This window comes from Aphelocoma coerulescens, chromosome 4A (assembly GCF_041296385.1).
Source record: "Aphelocoma coerulescens isolate FSJ_1873_10779 chromosome 4A, UR_Acoe_1.0, whole genome shotgun sequence".
Classification (NCBI taxonomy): domain Eukaryota; kingdom Metazoa; phylum Chordata; class Aves; order Passeriformes; family Corvidae; genus Aphelocoma; species Aphelocoma coerulescens.
Genome location: NC_091018.1, coordinates 20,337,949 through 20,359,853, shown reverse-complemented (window position 1 = coordinate 20,359,853; position 21,905 = coordinate 20,337,949). Strand labels below are relative to the sequence as shown.

At 50.3% G+C, this 21,905-nt stretch overlaps 1 protein-coding gene across 1 annotated transcript in view; it reads left to right on the top strand.

Moving 5' to 3' along the window:
• The first annotated feature begins 5,469 nt into the window (after positions 1-5,469).
• LOC138110602 (vascular endothelial growth factor receptor kdr-like) overlaps positions 5,470-21,905 on the top strand; it is a 121,063-nt gene continuing 104,627 nt past the window's right edge. The window contains exon 1 of the mRNA XM_069015706.1: positions 5,470-5,867. Within this exon, the coding sequence (XP_068871807.1) occupies positions 5,804-5,867 (64 nt within the window). The 5' untranslated portion in view covers positions 5,470-5,803. The remainder of the gene's footprint in view (positions 5,868-21,905) is intronic.

Genomic DNA, 21,905 nt, shown 5'->3' with positions numbered 1-21,905 from the left:
TGCCTGTCTCCTTTTGTTGATGGCTATTTATTTTCCTTACCATTGCTCTTGTTTTGTTCTCTTGGCTCTGACTTCTGGCTGCTGCTCCAAACCAGTTAATTCTCCCTCAGAACTGTGTGGGCCCAAGGCCTACATTATATTTATAAGCTGTAAGGATCTCCCCAGGCAGGCTCAGAAATAAAGGATTCGAGTCAAACAGCTACAAGGAGATGCTCCAAAACAACCCCAGAGAGGAAACACAAAGAGATGGAACATTCCCTCCTTGCTGAATTTTATAGGAACCCTCCAGGTCCTACAGCCTTGGGATGGGAGGTGAGTGCTCTTTTCCCTTTAATCTCCCCTGTTTCCAGCGCCAGGAGGAAATGTCCTCCTTTCCCCTGCTGTCTGAGCATGTGTTTGAGGAGCTTTTCAGTCAGGCTGATTGAGGGAAGGGCAGCAGGACAGGCTGGGACTGGGGCAGGATGGCCACGGATGCAGCAGGGACAATCCTCAGCTGGACGGGGAGGGAGGAGCGTGCCAGGATGCCAGGCAGGGATGGAGAAGAGGTGACACCAGAGGAAATCCCCTCATTCTCAACAGTTTTTATACAAAAGCAAAATTTCTTGCAGTATATTACTTTACCGATGCTTTCACTTCGTTGTTGCTGTTAGAAGTTACCAACAGGCCTCTTCCAGCTTTGCTTTATGGCTTTCAGTGGTTCATTAAACCCTTTTTTTATTCATTTTCCCTTCTTGTATAAAGCAGAGGGTTGCAGGTAGGCTCTGTCAGTGCCCGTGTGTGCTTCCTGTCCCTCCCTGTGACTCGGCCACCCCACAGAGGACACCAGGAGCGTGCCCATGGCCCTGCTGGTCCCACGCCTCCTGTGATCCCATGGCCTGAGTGCTGCTGTGTGCCTGAACAAAGCTGGGCAGGAAATGTTTTTCCCAGCTAGAGAAACATTTTGTTCCCATTCTGTGCTTGAGCCAAATGGGGTTTTCTTGAGGCCTTTTTTTTCTTTTTCTAAACAAAGGAATAAGTAAGCAAACCTGTCTGCAAGGAGCTGACTGAAACAGCCAAAGCACAGCCAGTGGACTTGTTGAGGACTTTGGCAAGATGTAAAAATGCAGTTTCCTGACCCAAATCAGGCTCATGACTTGAAACCAGGCCTTGCACACACAGGGCATCGCCAAGTTGCAGGCAAGGCTGGGATGGTGCTTTCTTTCCTTGGAAGTCCATCCCCAGCAGATGTTACTCCCACCAGGACATTCCCACGGAAGGTTTCTGTTTTGATAACACGCCATTTTCCAGGGAAAAATGTTTTCATCTAAAAGCTCCCCACCCTGTTTGCCCACAGACTGACAGACTGACAATGTTAACTTGGATTTCCATCCCCAGGGGACTGGAGGATGTGTGTGCAGGGAAGTCAGCCTGCCTGGCTTGTGGGGAGAGGCACGCCCAGCTCTGCAGCTTTCCTCGGGATTAAGGCAGCAATGTTGGCACTGCTGCTGTGCCTGGGGGGGATGTGGGGCTGGGGTGGACTGTGTGCCCTGGGAAGTGATGGCTTTGCTTCTGTTCATGGCTCAGGCACCACATCCCGTGTGTAGCCAGCACCTTGCCTGTGCTGGAGGTCAGAAATGCCTCCAAGGCAGCCCCTGCATCAAATAAATACTAGCTGAGTTTAGGGGGCAGGAAGGGTTTTATCCCAGAATAATGCAGAGAACTGCAAGGCACCTTGGCAATGCCCTCCCTCCTTCCACCACCTCTTCCAGGGGCTTGAATCTGTGGGACATGGGACACTGTCCATCCAGGAAGGGGATGAGGATGTGGATGCAGCACACCACAGTGGAAATCTGGGTTTGCCAACTCCCTGGCCCTAAAGGCAGGCACCACCTCGGGCCACAGGCATTGGAGTCAAGATCACCAGCATGGAAAAATGACTTTCAATCCCTTGTTACGTTCTCCTTGCTTCTCTGTCCGCAGCAAAGCTCAGCTCTGGGAGGCCACACCAGCTCAGCCACGGCTGGGGGTTCCAGCTCTCTCCTGCTGCTTTGGGGCCCCTTTGGAGAACAACTCCCCCCCGCAGAACTGACTCTGCCAGGATTCCCTGTGTGGAGCTGACAGCAAAGGCCACACGGTGCATCCACCTGAACACACAGGGCAGAATTACCCAGCTAAAATTCGGGATTATGGCTAAACTTGTCTCTTCCCTCTGCTGCTGAGGGAGGCAAACAGGCACCTGGCAGAGAGTTTGTGAAACAGGGCTGAGTCAGGAGAGCCTGACTCTGACTCTGCCATCACTGAGCAGGGAGCCTGGGGACCAGCCCAGATTTGGGCAGCTCCATTCAGATTAGAGACATTTTACCTTTAAGGCTAAAACCAGCACAGGATACAATTCCAGACCCTGCCCGGATCCAGAGCCATTCCCTCTGTCCCCTTCCATGGATGAGCACCAACACAGGAGTGAGGTGAAGGGAAGGGTTTCCAGCTCTGGAATTGGTCCCTGCCAAGCTGGCAGAAGGGATTAGCGTGACACATGTAATCCTCTTCCAGGCCAGTGCCAGAAAGGATGGGAGCTATTCCAGGGGGTGGCCAGGCACATCCTGGGCTCAGTCAGGTCCCACTGACTCCCCTGCCTTGGTCCTACAAAAAAAACCATGGAGCATATTCCATATCCAGGTATTCCAGCCAAATTCCTGCGGGTCACTGCTTTCCATCCCAGCTGTCTGGGACACAGACACAGCCACCTTCACTTCTTTATGATGTGATTATTTTTATTTACTTATGGTCACACTGCTGCAACTGCTGGCTGCCTTTGCAAAGCTCAGAGTGCCTCATCAGGAAGGGAAATGACCTTTGCTAGCCCTGCTTCAGTTCCCCTGAGTATGGTGAGGCTGATATTTGTTAATATTGGTAAAGAGCTCTGAGTTCCTCGGATGGAGTATCTGTCATGGAAAAATGAGCTGGGTTATTATGGAGAGGTTCTGGCCCAGTTAGCAAATGGCTTTTCCCATCTGTGTGAGCAGAACAGGATGCTGAGCCAAGGAAGTCTGCTTTCCTTTGGAAAAGCTCTAACAGGTTGCTCCAGGCGCAGGAAGGTGCTCAGGAACAAAACGTGCCCTTCTTACAACTTTTATTTTGCATATTACGAGGGAGAAAATAAAGTATTATAAACTCAGGACTGCTTGTCCAGGTTCTAATACTGAATTCCTTGTGAAACCACACGTGAGAGGCGTCTAATCTCAATTAAAAGATCAATTACATTTATCAGATAAAAGATTATCTGGGGCATTACACAAATACAACACAATTTATTACCAGCCGGTAAGTAACCCCTAATGAATTTTTAAACACTTCCCCATAAATTACAAATAAACTACAGTTCTATAATTATGTTAGAGTTTTGATTCTCCAGTTAAGTTCCTATGAGATTGGTCTTTACTATTATCCATAATGATTCTGTTACTGTAACCCAGATCTGGGGAAAGTTGAATGTTCTAAAAATTAATTTTAGGCATAGAAAATGCATTTGTCATCTTGAGAATGATCTGAGCATTTATATGAAGATCATGTTGAGAAAAGCATTCTTGATTTAACACTGTGCATGAAAAATGAGGCTTCTTGTTTATAAACCTGGGAATATCTGAGGCCTGTGTTCAATTCCTTGTTGAATGTGGGACATTTCTACACCAGGTATCAATTCTCATCTTCTGAAGTGCCCTTTTTCCTTTGGATTTGTAACTCTCAGAACAGGACCTGCATCTATCTCCCTTTGCTCCAGTGCATGGCAGTGTAGAACTCAGACCTGTTATGGGCATTTATGGACTAAAGGATTTATGGACTAAACTGAGGTGTGAAAGGGCCCTGAGCAAAGTTCAGTGCCACCAAACCCCCTGATCTCCATCCAGGAAAAGGTCTGTCTGAGGCACCTGCTGCCTCTGCCTCTTCTTTTGCAAACAAGAGGGACAAAAAACTGCAAACCAACCCCATCACTGAGCCACAGGGACTGACAGTGCTTTACTGTAAGGCTCTGTAGGTCCTTTGACACCAGTGTCCCCAGTGCCTCACCTGTTGGGATTGGGCTTATTGGGATATTAGGAAGGATAGTCTGTGGGGACAGCTGTGGAGCTTCCACCACTCCCTCATTTTCAGTGTTTTTACATTAAAAGCCACATATCTGATACCTGCATTGAAACAGCACAGAACAGCTCCCTCCTGGTCACCTCAGTGCTGGCTGTGCTTCCAGAAGTGTCCCTGACATGCGCTGGGACATCTCCTGGGACAGCTGCCACCAGTTTGTGACCCTCACAGCTGAGGCACCCGTGGCTGGAGAAGCAGCCCTGAGCCAGGACTGGACTGTGATCTCCCAGGGCCGAGGGAAAAAGGGAACATCCACAGGGCTGGAATGGCCATCCCTGCCGAAATCCTGCCTGGCACGGCAAGAGCAGGGGCACGGGGACAGGCTGGAAGCCTCCATGTGTGGGTGGACCTGTCTACACCCAAGTGCCTGCAGACAATGCCCAGGTGAGAATCCCGTGAGGGATCAGGGTGGCAGCGGTGCAATATAAGTAACAACATCATTGGGGTTCCCTGAAATATCCTGTCCAAACAAGGGATTTCCGCTGTGCCCCAACAGCAAGGGAGGCACGGCAGCGGCTGCCACAGCAGGGCAAGGAGGGCACAGGGGGCATTTCGCCAAGAGAGCAGCAGCAGGAGAGCCCGAACTGCTAAATAACGGGGGAAGGAGGGCACAGAGAGTGGCTCTTGCAAGAGAGCCTGTTCCTCAGGCGGTGTCCCTGTGCTCCCTTCCCGGTGTCCCGGCGCCGGAGGGAGATGCCACCTCTCTGCCCTGTGGGCAGCGGGGCCGGGACTGGGGGGAGGTGTTGCCACCTGATGCTCCCGATCTCCGGCTTTGCAGGGCCAGGCGATGCTGGCAAGCAGCGGGAATTCACTTCTTTGCCCCATCTCAGGCAGCAGCAACAGGAAATCCAGGAGCTCTGTGAAATGACAGGGAGCGAGAGAGAGAGAGTGAAGTCCCCTTGCCTCGCCTGGTGACGTCTCTCCTTCCTCCTTTTTTTTTTTTTTTTTTTTTTTTTCCTGTCCCTATAAAGAATCTCGGGCTCGCATCAAACTTCCCTGCGAAAGCCCAGCCAAGGCGGAGGGGTGGGGGACAGGCAGAGAGCAGAGCCAGGCGGGCTCCAGCCATGCCCCAGCCCCGCTGCCCGCCCGCTGCGGTGCCCCCGGGCAGGTAGAGCCAGGTGGGCACCGGGGCATCTCCCGCCGTCCTACCCTGCTGGGACACCGAGATTTGTCCTTCCTGCCGACCCCGCGGCACCTGCACCTCCCTGGAGAAATAAATTTCAGAGGAGGCTTTGCGGCTCAGCCACCTTACCCCAAACTCCGGCTGCTGCGAGCCGAGCGGAGGAAACTTTTTGCCAAACTTTTTGTGGTGTTTTCGCTTTGCTTTTTAACCCCTTTAACCCTCCCCTGCGCCAGCCAGGCGGGCTGGGGAGGCTCCTGAGGCAGAGCAGCGCTCCCCTCAGACACGCCGGGGATTGGAGAAAAGGGGGGAAAGAAGGAATTAAGGTGATTGCGGAAAGGGGGTGAAGGAAAAACTGAGAACCTCGGGGCAGAAAGGAAGGCGACCACAACCAGGATGAAGCAGTGAATGGAAAGAACAATTTAACTGGAATCAACAAGTGGCAACTCCTGCGCGCCTTGTCCTTCCCTCCCTCCCCGCTCCGGCTTTCCCAAACTTCTCGCTGCGAAGGAAAACTTGTCCGGCGGACTCGGCTCGCTCGGGACGCGCACCAGGACCGGCCCCGGGATGCTGGCCCGGGCGAGCGCCCTGCTGGCCGTCTGTGCCCTTCAGGGGCTGCTGCTGCTGCACGGTAAGAGCCGCCCGTGTCCCCGGGGGTGGCAGAGGGGGGACAAGCCGCGTGTCGCTGCCCCGGCGCGGTGCCGTCCCTCGGGGGCCCTCAGGAGAGCGCTCGGTTGATGCTTTTTTTGCGCTTTTTTTGACGCTTTTTGTGCTCCTCCGCCGGCTCGGTGAGGTGTCACCCACCCGAGAGCCCCGGTGCCCCCGGGCAGGTGCCACCGCTCTGTCCCCAAACCCCAGGCGACGCCTCGGGCTTCACACCTTCGTTAAAACTGATCTTTGGAAATAAAGGTAAAAAAAAAAAAATTAAACCTCCTTGAAGGAGTTGCACATAAAGGTCAGATTTTAATGGGTGTTTCCCCTCGAGGTTTGGCCACTTGGTTAAAAATAGCAAGTTGTGAGTGTTCACCAGTTTGTGGCTTTTTTCCCCTCGATGTGGGAGGGTTTCTGGTTGTATTTGATCACTTGAGGCAGAGCCGAGGCTTTAAAAGGAGGAGCTGTCTGGGAGTGCCTGGGCTGTCCCGCTGTCCTGGGGCTCCTGTTGGAGCTGTGGGCACGGACACCACGGGCAAACCCCAATTCTCTTTGATATTCCCATTCTGATTCTTTGATATTTCAATTTTTATTCACGTGGTGCTTCTCCTCTGCCTTCTCCTTCTCAGCCCAGGTGCCAGGTTAGATTGCTGCCCTCCAAAATTCATTTTCCTTTGCAGCAAACTCCCTGTCCCCCTCGATTTATTCCCAATTTTCGCTGCTATCAGAAAAGCCAAGAGGCAGGTTAATGAGATTTGGGAGAGCTTTTCCATCTGCCGTATGACTTTTCATTATCTCATTAAGCATGAGGATTTTGCTGGATTACTGAGCTATTCATTCATGACGCTGCAAATTGTGTAAGGGAGATGGGCTGTTGTTTATTGGGGAATTCCTTCTGACAGAAAGGACTTTGGAATATTTTTGGGTAGTGGATGTATTGCACAGCATGAGGCTGTTGTTCTTCAGCATATTATGATCTTTTCATAGTTAAGAGGATTGCTTCTGGAAACACTGTGGAGTCCTTGATTTTCTTGGATTCATTCAGGGATTTAATGTATTCCTTCTGCAGAAAGGGACTGATTGGCAGGCACAAGCCCCGGGGAATTTCACATCCTCCCCACGGTCACCTGCAGAATAAAGAGCTAAGCCTGAGGTTGTGTTCCAAAGGACTTGTCCAGCTTTTCCAGGAAAAGCAGAAGCAGCAAACCTGGCAGGTGGCAAGGAGCCCCTGCAGCAGGAATCCTCAGGATCCGTGGTGTCCCCAGGGAACCAGTGCTGTGCCAGGTCAGCCAGCAGTGCCCACACCTGGAGCAGCCCTGGGAGGATTCCCGAGATGTGCTCCAGCTGGCTGACACGTGCAGCAGCAGCCAGCTGCATGCTTTGGGAGTTTTAACCTCTGAACAACCTGGAAAAGTTGCCCGAAATCCAGTGTGGATTTCACAGAGGCATAAATCTCCACAGGGTTCTGTGGATTAGAGAGGGATAATAACAAGGGATTGGGAGGTGGGAGAAAACGTGGTGTGCCCAAGTGTTCCTGAGGCTCCAGGGTGAGGTGGAGCACAGGGATTTCAGGACTGAGGAGCTGGGGGAAAAGCCTGGCTGGAGATGCTGCCCACATTTCAGGGCTGCTCGGGTCCTTATTCACCAGGTTCCCTTCCGAATCGTGTTGGCCCTGATAACCTCGGAGTTTGGTCCAGATTCCTTTTGCCATCAGTGCCAGGCACGGAGGATGTCAAGAGAAGGCAAAGTCTGCATCAAAGTGTGACAGAGGGAGGAAGGCAGGGACATCCCTGTCCCCGTAGGCAGAGGCTGCTGAGGGGGAAGCAGCGCTGTGGGTGTCAGGAGCTTGGTTCATCATTAGGAACAGAGAACACATCAGCACCGCCCCTGGGTGCCCTCATCAGGCTGGGAGCCAAAGGGAGACAGGGCCAGGAAGGCTGAGGACTGGGGATAGCACCGGTGTTATTGGGAATTAACTCCTTATTACCTGGCCCTCAAAGTTCCTCTCCAGCACTGAGCTCAGTGGAGCTCTGCTCGACCTCCCAAAGCCCGGATTTATCCTTCGGCTGTAGGTTAAACCTTCCCTGGGATCTCTGTGGCCAGAGTCAGGCAGAGCTGTGCTGAGGAGGCTGACTCTGAGTCCAAACAATTCCATCTGCAATGCAGAGAGAAGGAAAGCCCTACAATTGTGAAAGCTGCTCGGTACTGAGGTATCGACTCCTCAGCCACTTTTCCCTCCACGTTCATCTCCAACAATGAACTCGATGAAATTCTGGCCCCTACATTTATCCAGGTCCCCTTTGGAGAACTCCTGACTTAATTGGTGCTTTCAGCAGGGGGAAGAGGCCATATGAACATCATCCCAAATATTGCCCACCTTACTCTAAAATACAGCTTTAAGTGCATCTTTAAATTTCCTTCTTTAGTCCCATGAGTATCATTAAATTTCCACTTTCCTTTTGCTCATTGCTCAGCTTCTTCTCAGCTCCTCAGAGCACTGGTTGGGGTCTCGCTGCTCAGAACCTTTGGTGTGGTAATGATGGTACAGATGCCAAAGGCTGGCACAGGTTTTAGGTGTGGGGTGGGAGGGTTCATAATCAGCCCTTGGAAAAACAACCTGCAAAGAAATTCTTACACCTTAAATTGTGCACGAAAAATTCAGTATCTTTTACCTGCTGACATGATCACCAGGAGGTTTTTAATACCCGAGCAATCCAAGTAAGTTTTCAGGTATCGGAATAAACTCAGCCATTTCAGTGATTTAACACTGGAAATTATTAAAGATTGAAGAACAAAACTGAGGTCCTGCCCAATGGCTTTGGAATTAAAGAGCGTTCAAAACTGATTTTTTGGTTGTTGTTTGATTTTACAATGTCTTCTACAAACTGAATATTCTGGATGGGCAATGGAGCTCGTTAACAGAGATTTCAATTAAACCATGTATCAGCAGATAAAAGCTCAGGAGCTCGGATTCCTCCCAGTTTTCCAGCCGGGATGGTCACAGTGTCCAGCAGGATGAGTGTGGCTGTGCCAAGGCAGAGGCACTGAGGGGTTGCTTTCCCAAAAAACGTGCCTCTTAATTGATGTTATTCCCAAACATTTGCTTTACTGTGGGAAAATGTTACAAAAAGCAGAGCAGCCTTTTTTAGGCTGCTGATACATGAGCCTCCTGCTGAAGCTGCCGCATTCAAAACCAACTGGAAATCTCTTTATACCAATTCAGCCATTTAAAGCAGGGCAAAAAATGTAAAGTATTTCTGAGTACTCCCTGAACTTCTAAAAAACAGCATCACACCCCAAAGAACACCGAGAAAACCAAGCAGATTGTTTGTTGAAGGTTTCTGGTGTAAGAACTTGTAGGATTTTCTTTAAAACTTGTACAAAAGATTTATCTGTGTGCATTGGTCTGCTCTGAGTAAGAGCAATGGGGTCCATTTGGGTCATTTCTGGTCAATTCCCTGGATTGCTCATTTAGTGACAAATTATTTGTACAAAGTGATAACTCAATCTACAGCACTTCGAATTAATATCTCAAACTGGGCTGAATGGGGAATATTTCTGTTGTTAAGAAGTCTGTGCACATGAGCAAAAAGTTTCCAAGCCCAAAAGGAGATTCCTCAGGTACAGCCAGGGGAGGTGACCGGTGCTTTCTGGAGCTTTGTCTCCCAAATCACCAGCACAGTTTGGAGGAGGGTGAAAACCTTCTCTATCCCATATTTATTGAGGGGTGAGATACAGCTTCTCCTTCCAGAGACATTTGCAAGGCGTGGTGCTGGAAGGGTCACTCGATCACCAAGAAAAAGGCCAGGTGCTCTCAGTTCCCATTGCAGGAGAGTTCTGGGGGCAGCAGCAGCCACCTGCACTTTTTAAAGCTACACAGGAAATTTCCAGGAGGCAGCGTTGGACTTCCAAAGTGAGCACGAGGAGGACACTGAAGCACAGCCCCACTGAGCTTCACATGCTCACTCTGGTATTTCCTCTGATCCACCTCTCCTTTTTTCTCCAAACCAGCCTGATGTCACTGGAATGGGAATTAGAAGTGGAAGTAATTAAGGGATATTGGAGTATCTAAACAACAGCTAGAGATGAAATAAATGTGTCCCCAGTGCTTTGCCTCAGACAGCAGCTCCCATGACTGACAGGACATGAAGGCTCTGAGTGCCCATCAGGACATTCCCGTTCCTCCTTCAGGAAGAGCATCCCACTGTCCTCAGTCACAGCCCTCAGAACAACTGGCTGCCCAAAAAAAGCTGGATGAAATGTGTGTAATTGAGAAACGAGCTCCCCATTAGGCACTTCTTTAATTTTTCTTTCTAAGGCCACAGAGAATAGAGTAGAAGCTGCCAAAATCCACCAGCCAAGGTTGTTATCTGGAACTGGCATTGAATAGAAGTGCCTGCTTGAGGCTTGCCCTGGGGAGCAGGACTCCAGCAGCAGAGCTTGCAGTCATCAGGAGCAAGGCAGGATTTGCACAAATCATGGGAATCAAGGTTCCTACACGAGGTGTGACCTCAGAGGCTCAGCCAGGAGCTTCATCGAGTGGGGAAGGAGGAAGGATCAGGATCAGCCTGATCTTGTGAGGCTGTGATGAGTAAAACTGAGGGGTGCCCATTTTCTGCAAATTCCTCTCTGCCGAGCGCTGGACACGATTCCAAAGGCTGTGGGAATGGAAGCAGGGAATTTAAAAATGGGTTTTTCTGATGGATAGTGAGTAAGTCTGCGGACATCTTCATGACTCACTCCAATACCCTCATCCCCAAGTCCTCGGATTAGTCTGTCTTTGCAGCATGTACTTTTTGTCCCCACTACATCCTACATCCCTCTCCTCTCTCCCCCCCCTTTCCTGGATGTCTCCTAAACTCCCCTCAGGGCTCAGGATTCCTCGAATTTTTACATCAGGAGAAGCCAAGAGGAATTTGCCAGCCCTTCCACACCAGGAGTCTGCACAGTCTCTCTTCTCTGTCCCAAAATGAATTTTGCCTTTAGAACTTTTTCTGGTGCAGAGATTTCTGAAAAAACCAAAGTGGGACTGCTCGAGAGCTGCAGTTGAATCTCTTGTTTTCTGTCAGCTCTTCATGTTCCTACTGCACTGAATTTTTACAAGAAATAATTTTTGCAAGTGCCCCCAGTATCTGGAAATGCAGGAGGGGTCACATCTCCTATATGGGGTGTGTGTGACCACTGTCCAGGGAATTTGTTCTAAGCAGGAAAGTTTTAGCCCTGAGTCTTTGACTGAGCAACAAGGGAAGAACCTCATCTAACCCTGCAAATGATGGAAGTCTGAAAAAGCCACTTTTCCTTTGTGCCCTGCAGGGAATGGCAAAAGCACATGGCCCCCCAGGTTTCAAAATTCAGCCAAAAGCCAAACTGAGGCCCAGAATGTAAAGGAAATATATGGACCAGCCTTCTATTTTCAGATTACTTGCCTTTGTCTTCTGCATTTCCACATAGGTTTCCTTAGATCTTCCTGTGTTTTTCTGAACTGTGGGAACGTGATTGCCAAGGAAGTGGAGAGGGGAGTTTTCAGCCCTGCTGGGATTGTTCTTGATTTGAGGGTCAAGGAAGCCTGACCTAGTCATTACCTGTTCCATTTTTACAAAACCGCCTCCGATCTAAACCACCTCAGCCAAAACGTTTGCTTCCTTAGAGCCCACAGCTCAGAAATGGCTCACCTGGAATTCTTCCTCACGGATACACCGAGGTCAGCTTGCAGGAAAAGCACCAAGCACCATGGGGCTACTTTGCCCATTGCTCTACAGCCGTGAGGACCACGGGATTGCTCACAGGGATACTCCACACACACACACAGAAACAGCTGAGCTGTGAGCCATTCATCCTGTTTGCTCTTAATCCAGAGCTCATTAACTGAAATCAGGGCTGAATACACTCATTTAGGAGTTAAAGCAATTTCCTCCCAGTCCAGAGAAGCTGAGTGGGGATACGAGTGCCCAGAATCCCCTCCTCAATTCCCCCACAGCTCCTGAGAAGGGCTCACTTTGGCCCTTTATAGCAATAGGGATCATCCTGAAAGCTCATCCTGAGCCTGAATTTCCCCAGTTTTTGGGCTGGGTAGTGCAGGGGTCGGCGTTTCAGACCTTTAATGTGCAGACACCTCCTACAGATTGTCCCTCAAGAGCTGTAAAATGTGATTTCCCCCTCTGCTTCTCCACTCACTCTTCCAGCTGCCAGGAGCAGTTCCCACAGGAGCCATCACACACATCCACACAGTAGCACTTGGAAGCCCGTGGTGTGGGCAATCCTGATTCCAGGAGCAGGAAAAGGCTGTTGGAAGAGCTTGCCCAGAGCCCTTCGCAGCAGGAAGGCGCGCGCGGCTGGGGCTGGAAGGAGGGAAGTAAAGCTCTGGGGGTTTTCTGCTGCAAAACTCAAGGTCTCTCTGCCTTTCCTTGCAGAAAAATAAATCCCACAGGTGCCCCACTGGGTCACTGGAACATCCCCCCTTTACTTAGGGAAGGGTCCCCACTGATGCTTTACTCCTCAATTAATGCTGCTTTGATAAGGGGAAGGATTGCAGGAGCTTCTACTGCTTTGCTTCCTAACCCGTGAGGAATCTCAGAAGAAATAATGATGCAGAGCACAGGTGTGGGGAGAAATGCTTTTCCCAGCTCTGTTTCTGAGGCAAGATCTCTTTTCCCAGCTCTCTTTCTGGATGTGGATGAGGCAAGGAAGTGGTGTCAGCTCTCTCTGCATGACACAGCAGGGCTGAGCCTCGCAGTGAGCTCGGCTGCTTGGAAGGGGATTGCTACAATTAAAGCATGATTCAAATAATGTAAACAATGATGTCAGCCTGAGGACCTTTAAAACACAATTTAAGCTATTACACGGTGTGAAGCAGAGAGAATCAGCTAACCTTTTGGCCTGCCACATTTTTTCTCTGCGAATGGATGATGTCTGGATTATTTTCATGTTCACGCACTCGGGACAAGCTTTGCCTCTCGCTCACACAGGTTTAAGGCTGTGCTTGGCTGAAGACAATAGCCTGTCTTTGAATTGTCCATTGTATGGCTGAGAGCATTTATTTTATTCTGGCTGTTTACACAATTTGTGGTGGAATCTGAGGGGAAAAAGGGCTGAGTGAAAGCTGCTCCCTCACTGCAGGCTTTATAAAGGTAGAGACCTTACTGATCATGCTGGAAAATCCTGATTTGCTTCACTGTGAGAAAGGAAAATAACCTGCTTCTTTTCCAGTGGTGAAGGGAAGCCAGGGCGTGGCTGAGCCTGTGGCAGCCCCAGTTGTGTGAGGCAGCACAAGAACCCCTCCTGCTATTCCCAGGTGCTCACCTCACATTGATTTTGGCTGCACTGATCTGCTCTGCTCAGACTCCTGGAGACTGCCATGCTTTAAACAACTTCCCTTCAGTCTGGGCAGATTTTCTGTTGAGTAAGGACAGAGTAAAAGGGTTTGGCCCAATAGGAATTCCCAGAGAGAGTGATTAATTCCCAAAATCCTATGTCAGCATGGCAGGGAGGGATTGCCTGGGGCAGAGCCTCCTCTGCCTGGGAGCTCCATGCTCTTGGCCCATCTCACTCTGGTTCTCCCAGCCCATCATCCCACCCAGTGGGGACTTTTCCAAGGATAACGGCACCCTGGGTCTCTGGGGAAGTAAGGCCAGGTGTTCCCATGAAGCCACTAATGATCCTGTGGACAGTTTTATTACTTAATCCCCTGATCCATCAGCAGGGAGATAAACCAAGAGTGCCGTGTGATGAATGTACAGGTTTGGAACTGCTGTGGTGTTTCCACACCTGGAATGTTCTCTCCTGGCTTTCCCAACCAGTCAAATAGACACGAGCTCAGATTTCTGGGTGAGTTTGGGCAATACCAGCCCTGCTCTGATGAGAGAAATGAGGGGTGAAAGGAAAGATCCAGCATGGCCCAGCTCCTGGGATGGAGGGACCACCTGGGAAGGGGAATTCAGGAAAACAGGAGGCTGCTGAGCAGGGCTTGTCAGGGGCTCCCCCATCCAGCTCCAGGAAGCTTCCATCAGGAATTCTGCCATTGTATACAAGGCTGATTTCCCCTTATTATTCCTATGGGATTGTTCTGATCTGTTTTACCTCTTCTTATCTCTTGTATAAATCAGCCACTCTGCCCTTTTATTGTTGTCTACTTTGTATGTGAAAAGCAATACTCAGACCCACCTGGTGAAATGCCATTATTGGTTTAATTCGAGAAATCATGAAGTCATGGACCCTCTTCTGGTGACTCAGGTTGCTCTCTCTTGAACTTTGTGCGTACCTATGGTGGTTATACTGCTCTTAAAATAAATTACCAGCCTGATTTCCTAATGTTCTGTGTGGGCTGGCAGAGCTGGTGCACGACACCAGCAGGGCAGGCTCCCCAAACAGGCACCACAGCATCCCACAAGTCTGCAGGCACAGGCTGATGCTCCCTAGAGAAAGGTTTTCCTTCTCCCATCCCAAGAATATGTGCCCAACTTGTTTTAACCTTCTCCAGGACAGAATCTTTGGCTTTCTGACGGGGTTCTGGCAGAAAGACAAAAGAAGAGGAAAGGAGTTTTGTCTGGGTATGAATCTCACTTTTCATTTGCCAAATCTGTCCTGCACTCAGGAGAAAATCAGGGCAGTAGAGATGAAAATTCTGTGCTCTGAGCGAGATTAGTGGAAAAGCTGAAGCTGAGCAGGTTTTGATTTCCCTGGAGGATTGCTGGCACAGCCACTGTTCGAGGCCATTTGCCCTTCCACTGTACAGTATTTTTGTACTTTAAAACGAATGTGGACTTTGAAACATTACCTGGATTTGTGGTCTGGCACTGAGCAGTGCAGCTTGGAGCTTCTCCCTCTCTGCCTACCTGTGCCAAGTGTAATCTTTAATCCACGGTCCATCCCTGCACACTCTGCATGAGGGAAGCCTTTGTCCGATGACTCTGGGATTGCTCCTACAGGCTCTGATGGAGTGTAAGCTCTTTCCAAGCATTCATTTTGCCTCCTCGGAGTAGCAATGATAGATAACACTGATATATCATTGGTGCCATCACTGCTGGGGTTCAGGATAAACACTTCACCTGGATCAATCACGAAGTTAAAGCCTTGCAGAGCCTTTTTTTGGGGCTGATTCTTTAATTCCCAGGCTGACCAATATATCTGGTGTCACCAGAAGTCTCCTTCAATTTAGATCTAAGCTAACCAGACTGAGAGAGAGAGAGGAGAGCCCAGAGCAGCCTGATTCCTTTAGTCATCTTTCCTGTTTTAAATTCTTTTGCTTATCTCAGTTCTGGCCTTGCCCTGTGCTGGTAGTGAAAGCGGGGTAGCGACACTTGGGCGTGGTGGGATGTGAGGAGAGTATCTCAACTCTGATGCTCTGCAGTGGGTATGATAAAGGAATTCTCAGGATAAAGGAACTGAGAGGAATTCTCAGCATCCACAGGGCAAAGGTCTCCCTCGTGCTCTTCTGTTTAATGGTTGATGTCCTATAGGGTGCATTGTACTGCCATTCTTTGAAAGGCTGCCTCGTTGTTTTGGTTCCATATTGTTCTGAGTTAAATGGTAGGAAAAGAGAAATTGCTGCCACCACAACATTCCCTTATAGGTCTATTCATTATAGATCCCCAGAGGAAATGGAGAGTTCCCCTGGACAATGGGCAGATATACAACGAGCATACATTAACTTTCTGTGCTCGCACAGCTCATTTGGGCTGCGTTTCCTTCGCATTCTTAGGAGCAGGAATTCGGGCATCATTTGGTTTGATGTCTTCCTCTGCCTTGAGCTGCTGCCTTGTTAGACATTCTGGGTGACAGGCAGCCTCTCTGAACCACAGAACCACGGAACCACAGAATCACAGAACCACAGAATCAATCACAGAACCACAGAACAGCAAAATGATAAAATGACAAAATCAGAGAATCACAGAATCACAGAATCACAGAATATCCTGAGTTGGAAGGGACCCACAAGAATCATCCAGTCCAGCTCCTGTCCCTGCACAGGGCACCCCAACGATCCCACCCTGTGCATCCCTGGGAGCGTTGTCCAAACACTTCCTGAAGAGAGAAGCAGAGGCCTGACAGGGAAATGCTTTGGGCAGATGAGATGGAGCACTGAGGGATGCTCTGGAATGGGAGCACTGGGAACAGAGGGGACCAGGCCAGGTCTGTGGGGTTTGTCTCTACTGGGCCAGGGGCTGTGCTCCAAACCAATGGGGAGTTCAGGTGAGGTTTAAGAAACTCAACTTTGTCCCCTGCCTTTTGAGAAACACCCAGGGGAGCTCCCTTGGGGCAGCAGCGACTCCAGCACGGGGGCTGCAGCAGGGTGGGATGGAGGAACACCCAGGATGTCTGGAAGGGAAAGGCTGATGTGATGCCAGCGCTGCTGCCTGCACTGGTCAGTGTGGGTGCTTTGTCAGGCCCTGCACTGAAGTTTGCAGGTGCCCCTCACTCCTCCAGTGCATTTTGGCCTTGCATTCCTCCCTGCAGCACAGGTTTTTCCTGCCTTTGTGCCTCCTGTAAATCAGGGAGATTGCTCCTTCCCTTCCTCCCTGGAGGGATGGAGCGATCAATGCTTGCAAGAGAAAAAGCAGCTCAGGAGCTGCAGTAGATTTGCTTCATCTTTCACTCCCATCACCACAGAAAAACCCATCTGGAGCTGCGAGGACATGGAGGCATTTCAGGTTACAAGGCTTGGCCTGAACTGGCAGAAATTCCTGCAGAGATGCTCAGGGCTTGCAAGGCTGCATTTTTTTCTTGAATTTCTTCTGCTGTGGTACCTCCCTCAGCTCCTGAAGAGTGAAATATCCACGGCATCCACACCCACCTGCACTGGTGCACGGTCACTCCAGCTGCAGCCACATCTCAAAAATCCTCTTGCTTTTCATTCCAGCTGTGTCTTCTGGCACGGAGGAATTTGCAAAGCTGATTTGCAGCCCCGATCTGATGGATTCCCCTGCTGAGAGGCTGTTACAGTGAGGGGACTCCAGGCTGAGGGTTTGTTCTCATCTCCCCTGGGCACATCCACACTGGAGGTGCCCCTTGGAGAGCTGCTTAACGAGCCTGGAGCGCCAGCAGGGTTTGCCAGGAGCTCAGGAGGAGTTTCACCTACAGCCCCTTGCTGCTTTCAGCAGGAGAAAGGTGATTGCAGGCATCAGGGGAATATGGGATTTACTGAAGTTGAGAATCTGAAGGAGAAATCCCCCTCTCTAGGAGCTCACTTGTTCTGGAATCTGCAAACTTTTGGGGAGGAGCAGAGAGCTGCAGCTGAGCAGCATCCAGCCAGGGCTCAAAATCCAGCCCAATTCCTCCTTGCCCCTTGCAGACTGTTATTATTATTATTATTATTATTATTATTATTATTATTATTATTATTATTACTACCATTTTGGTGCTGTCCTTTCTCAGCCAAGGATGCTTCCCTACAACAGCTGCACCTACCCAAACCCACAGCCAAGGCTTAAATATCAACATCTGCAAAAAAATCTTCTCATTTTTGGGCACAGCCCCTTGGATTTGCACCCTCAGAAAACACAAGGTGAAGAACACACACACACACACACAAACAAGACACCCATTTACAGATCTCCTCAAAGCTCAGTATCAAAGCTTTCGTGCTTATATTAATATTTGTTAATACTTTGTCGTGAGGAAGGGTGGGAAGAAAGACAAAAAAGAGACATTGTTCCTCCTTGGAAGGAGTTTTGTTCTTCCCAAGCAGCAGAACGTTAGGTATTTACTTTAAGAACACATTTCTATGTCCAGTGGGTACAGAGATATCTTGGGAGGACAGGAAAAGAGGAGCCCAGGAGGGTCATGCTGGACCTGGGCTCTGTGGAGGGCTAGGACTGGGATTGGTGCCAGGGCATGGATGGGTTTATCCATGAGGGTTGTCAGGAATTCCTCACTCATCCTGTAGCAAAGTTTGTGAAACCAGCCCAGCCAGGCTCCTGAACCCTCAGCGCTCCTTCAGCCACTGCTTTGGTTATACATGCCCAATATTCTGTCTCTTTTCTCTTTTCATGTGAAAAAGATCAAATTGATGAAGAGTCAGAAGGTTGATCTGTGCATCCCTAGACAGAATTGCAGCTGCTTAATCTCTCACCAAGCAATTTCTCTCTTAAAAGGGAACAACAAAAATGAGTGTCCACCAGAATATGCTATCCTGGCCTTTTAAAGAAGGTGAAAATACACAGGAAAAGCAAAATTCCTGGCCACTATCAGCTTCCATGGCTGTTATTGTCTCTGTCACAAGGCAATCTGTGTGCTGTGTGAGCTGCAGTGCTCAGGGATGCTATCTCCCTGCTCAAGAGCAGCCTATTCCCAAGCATGTTGCCTTTGGCATGGCCAATATTTTATCTGCCAGAGCCAACGTTAATGAAAAATTCCTGAAAAATTCCTCATTTCAACATGGCAACACTCTGCTGGGAATAACAATCTCACATGACCTCGATCAAAAGCAGATATCAGGCAGGATACAAAACAGGGAGGTGTTTCTGACCCTCCCCTACCTCAGATTTGGGGACTTTGGGCTGAGTTTGTGGTGCTTGCCTGCCTTTATGAGTGATCTTAGCGCTGTCAGGTTGTGAGCTCCCTGTGGGACCTGCACCCAAAATCAGGATTGTGCTGTCAGAGCCACGAGGTTGGTGACACTGAGAACTCCTTGTGTGGCACAGCAGCCCCAGCTCTTCAAAACACAGTGAAGAAGTGAATTTATAGCAATTTATAGCAGCAATTTTGAGAGAAATGTCCCTATAGGAGGGGTGTCCCTTCTGGGGCAGCGCTGGGGGGGTCCCTGCTGGAGTCCCTTTGACACAGGGCAGGAAAATCTGTGATCCATCCCAGCAAACATCAGCCTGGATGGGGTGTCACACATGGCTTCATCTCCTCGTTGCAGCAGACTGGAAAACCCAGGTCAGGCAAATAAAGCTGTGAAAAAAAGCCCAAGTCCTGAGTGAAGTGGCCTTAAATCACTGCCACCAACTGCAGAGTGACAGAGCAGGGAAATGGAAGGGACTAATTCACCCTGATTTGCATGAATTGCGTTCTCACAGGTGGGTTTTCCTTAGGATTTCTGAGCCTGCCCATCCTCCCTGCCCAGGCAAAGCTCCTTGTCCTGGCAGTCCCGGCCAGGTGGGCAGGACAGGCCAGCCAGGGCTGTGGGAATCGGGGAGATCCCAACACAGGGAAGAGAGGACACCTTGCAGCCAAGCCCGGGGGCCTGCTGGGTTTATTCACCGAGTGTGGGTCACTCAGAAAGTGGAGAAATACGTGAAGAAAGCAAGGAAAATCCATGGATCCAGCCTCTCCACACCCTGTCCGACCACGGATCCTTCCTGCTCCATGCGCGCTTCGCGGACCACAGCGCAGAGGGCAAAGGAAAATCAAAGCTTACAACTCCCAATCCTCCAAATCCAACGTATTCCACGCACACCCACGCCTGCCACAGGGCCGGGAGAGCAGCGTGCTCTGTCCCCCTGCAGCCAGGGTCGGTGGCAGCGTTTGCTGTCGCCCGCAGCGCCCCGGGCACGGGCAGAGCCTGGGAGCGCACAGCCGGGAGCCGCTGTGATGCAGCGCTCGGACACAGCCGTGCCGGGTCCATGCCCAGCTTGCAGCCCCTGCAAGGTCCCCTCTTGCCAAAATCGCCCTCCCTGGGAGATCTGCTGCAGTGGCAGCGGCTGGGTGAGAGCACAGGACGTTCCTCCTGCGCAGAAAACATCTGTGCCGTGCCCCGAGCCGCTGCCTTCGGTTCAGCTGTGAAGGATGCAAAGGGAGGGACAGGTCCTTGCCAATCACAGGCTTGCCTAAATATTTATCTCTGCTAAAGCCAGTTTCGTTGCTGGATGCAGCCCAGGGCAGGTTCTGACGGGAGCCATCAAACGCGATGCACGTGAGTCGGGACAGCACATCTGGCACTGCCTGTGCGCTGTAGGAAGATAAATAAAGAGCCAGTGAACTCCAGCTGCTGAGTTATTTGTCCTGCAACAAGGCTGCAGCTTCCCCACATCACCAGCAGTGCCAAGAGGGTGCCAGGGATCACTTGGGGCTGCTCTGCAGCCCCCGTTGGCACTTGCACTCCTTTCTGCTTGAGGGGGCTCCAGGCTGAAGGATCATCACTTTTTAGAGAAGGATTTGAAAGGGCGGTGGGGCAAAGCAGGGCAGAGCTGCCAGTATTCAGAACATTTCTCTGACACGGTGATGTTTTATTTCTGGAAGTATCTGATGCAAATTTGCTTTTCCTGGAAAGATTCCTCCTCCTGCCTGCTCCCCCCGCCTCCCTCAGAACTCTGGTGCCAATATTTCTGTTGCAACTTCATTGCTCCCAGGGGTTTCCTGCTGGAGATTTCCCTCCCCTCTGGCCTGGAGCTGGTGGTCCCTGCATTGATCTGTGGCCTGGAAGGAGGGAATGGCCCCAGCACTGCCTGGGATGCTGGCAGGTATCTCTGAGGGGCTCCAGCTCATCCTGCCAGCACAGAGGGGCCCTGGGAGGATGGCTCAGGTATTCCTGGGAGTCCCTGATCCTCTTTTCCACAGTGCAGGGAATGGCCGGAGCTCTGGATCCACGCACAGGGAGACGTTTCAGCACACGCTGCATCCCACTCCTTGCCATCCTCTCATCCAAGGGATTGCCCTCGGGATTGTGTCCAGCAGCAGCTCTCACTCCATCTCCTGCTAATGGATAAAGAACAACCTTTAGCTGGGCAAAATTTGGCATGAAGGCACCGACAGAAACCTTGGAGCTGAGGGTACAAAACCCAAAGTGCCCAAAGGGTCGTTTTGGTCACTTCCAAAAAAATCATCTTGCACAGCAGCCCTGCAGAGAGGGTTATCACTTCAGCTTCCCTGATTAGCCCAGGACACCAATTTTAGGCACTGTAAAAGAGTGGAGGTCAAATTTACTCTGGAGGGCAAGGACCAGTGACTCAATTTTCCTTATTCTTTATAGTCACTTTTCACCTTGAAGAACAAAAGGTCCCAAAGTCAGAGAACGTTTGTTCTTGAGCCTTGCCAAAGCCTTTTCTTTTTTAATAAACCATCATTAAAACCTGGGCCCGCTGCCTTGACAAAAGAAAAGAATATATTTGTGTACACTTAAGTGACAGGAAAGAGCCTGTGAGCCAGGCCTGGTCACAGATAAAGGAATTCCGGACATTATTCCTTGTGCTCCAAGGGGTTGTGACATGGGATTTCCTCTCCAAGTGGTAAATAGCCCTGCAGTTGTACAGCAGGGTGGGGCCACCCCTGCTTTCTTCAAAACCAGGAGAGATGAAAGCACTTCAGGAGAAGAAAGAGGGGCTGGGTGCGTGTGCACAACAAATCCTTGGGAATGGCTGGGGGGGGAAATCCCCCTGCTCCAAGCTTTGGCCCCAAAAACTTCCCAGGGGTTCAAGGTGCTGCCAGCTGGGCTCTGCTTTGGGAAGAGCAGCTCAAGGCACAGCAAAATGGATTTATCTGTGTGGAGTGGCCCCAAATCTCAGCACCTTGCATGCTCCCCCTGGATCTGCAGGATATAGATGAGATTTGTGGGGAAATGGGTTTGTTTTGGGATGGCTCTGGATCCTTCCTGCCCTCTCTGAAAGCCAGATAGCTCCCACTGCAGGCTGTGGGACACTGGCTGCCCATCCTGGCCTGGAATGGGGTCAGAGAGGGCAGTGAGGGCAGGATCCCACAGCTGTGAGCTCCTGGGGGAGCCTCACTGGGATTTGGAACAAGAACGAGGCAGTTGAGGACTTTTGTAACTGAAAGCTCCTTTCTGTCTTGTGCTGAATCATGCCTGGGAGTGGGGTGAGCGTTTCTGGAAGAAAACAGAAGAGCTGAAGCTGCAGATTTTATCCTGTTCTCATTTTAAATCGAAAATCTTTCAGCTTTGGATTAATCCTTGGCATGGAGGGCTCACCAAGGTGCTCTGAGCTGGGTGAGGACAGAAGGGGGAGGAACACGGCTCCCTTGATGAGGGAGACAAGAACATCAAGCTGATTTTATATTTGGATTTCCTTTCCTCCCTCTTCCTGTGGCTGTCCTGGAAGGTCAGCAGAGCCTGCAGATCCCAAACCTC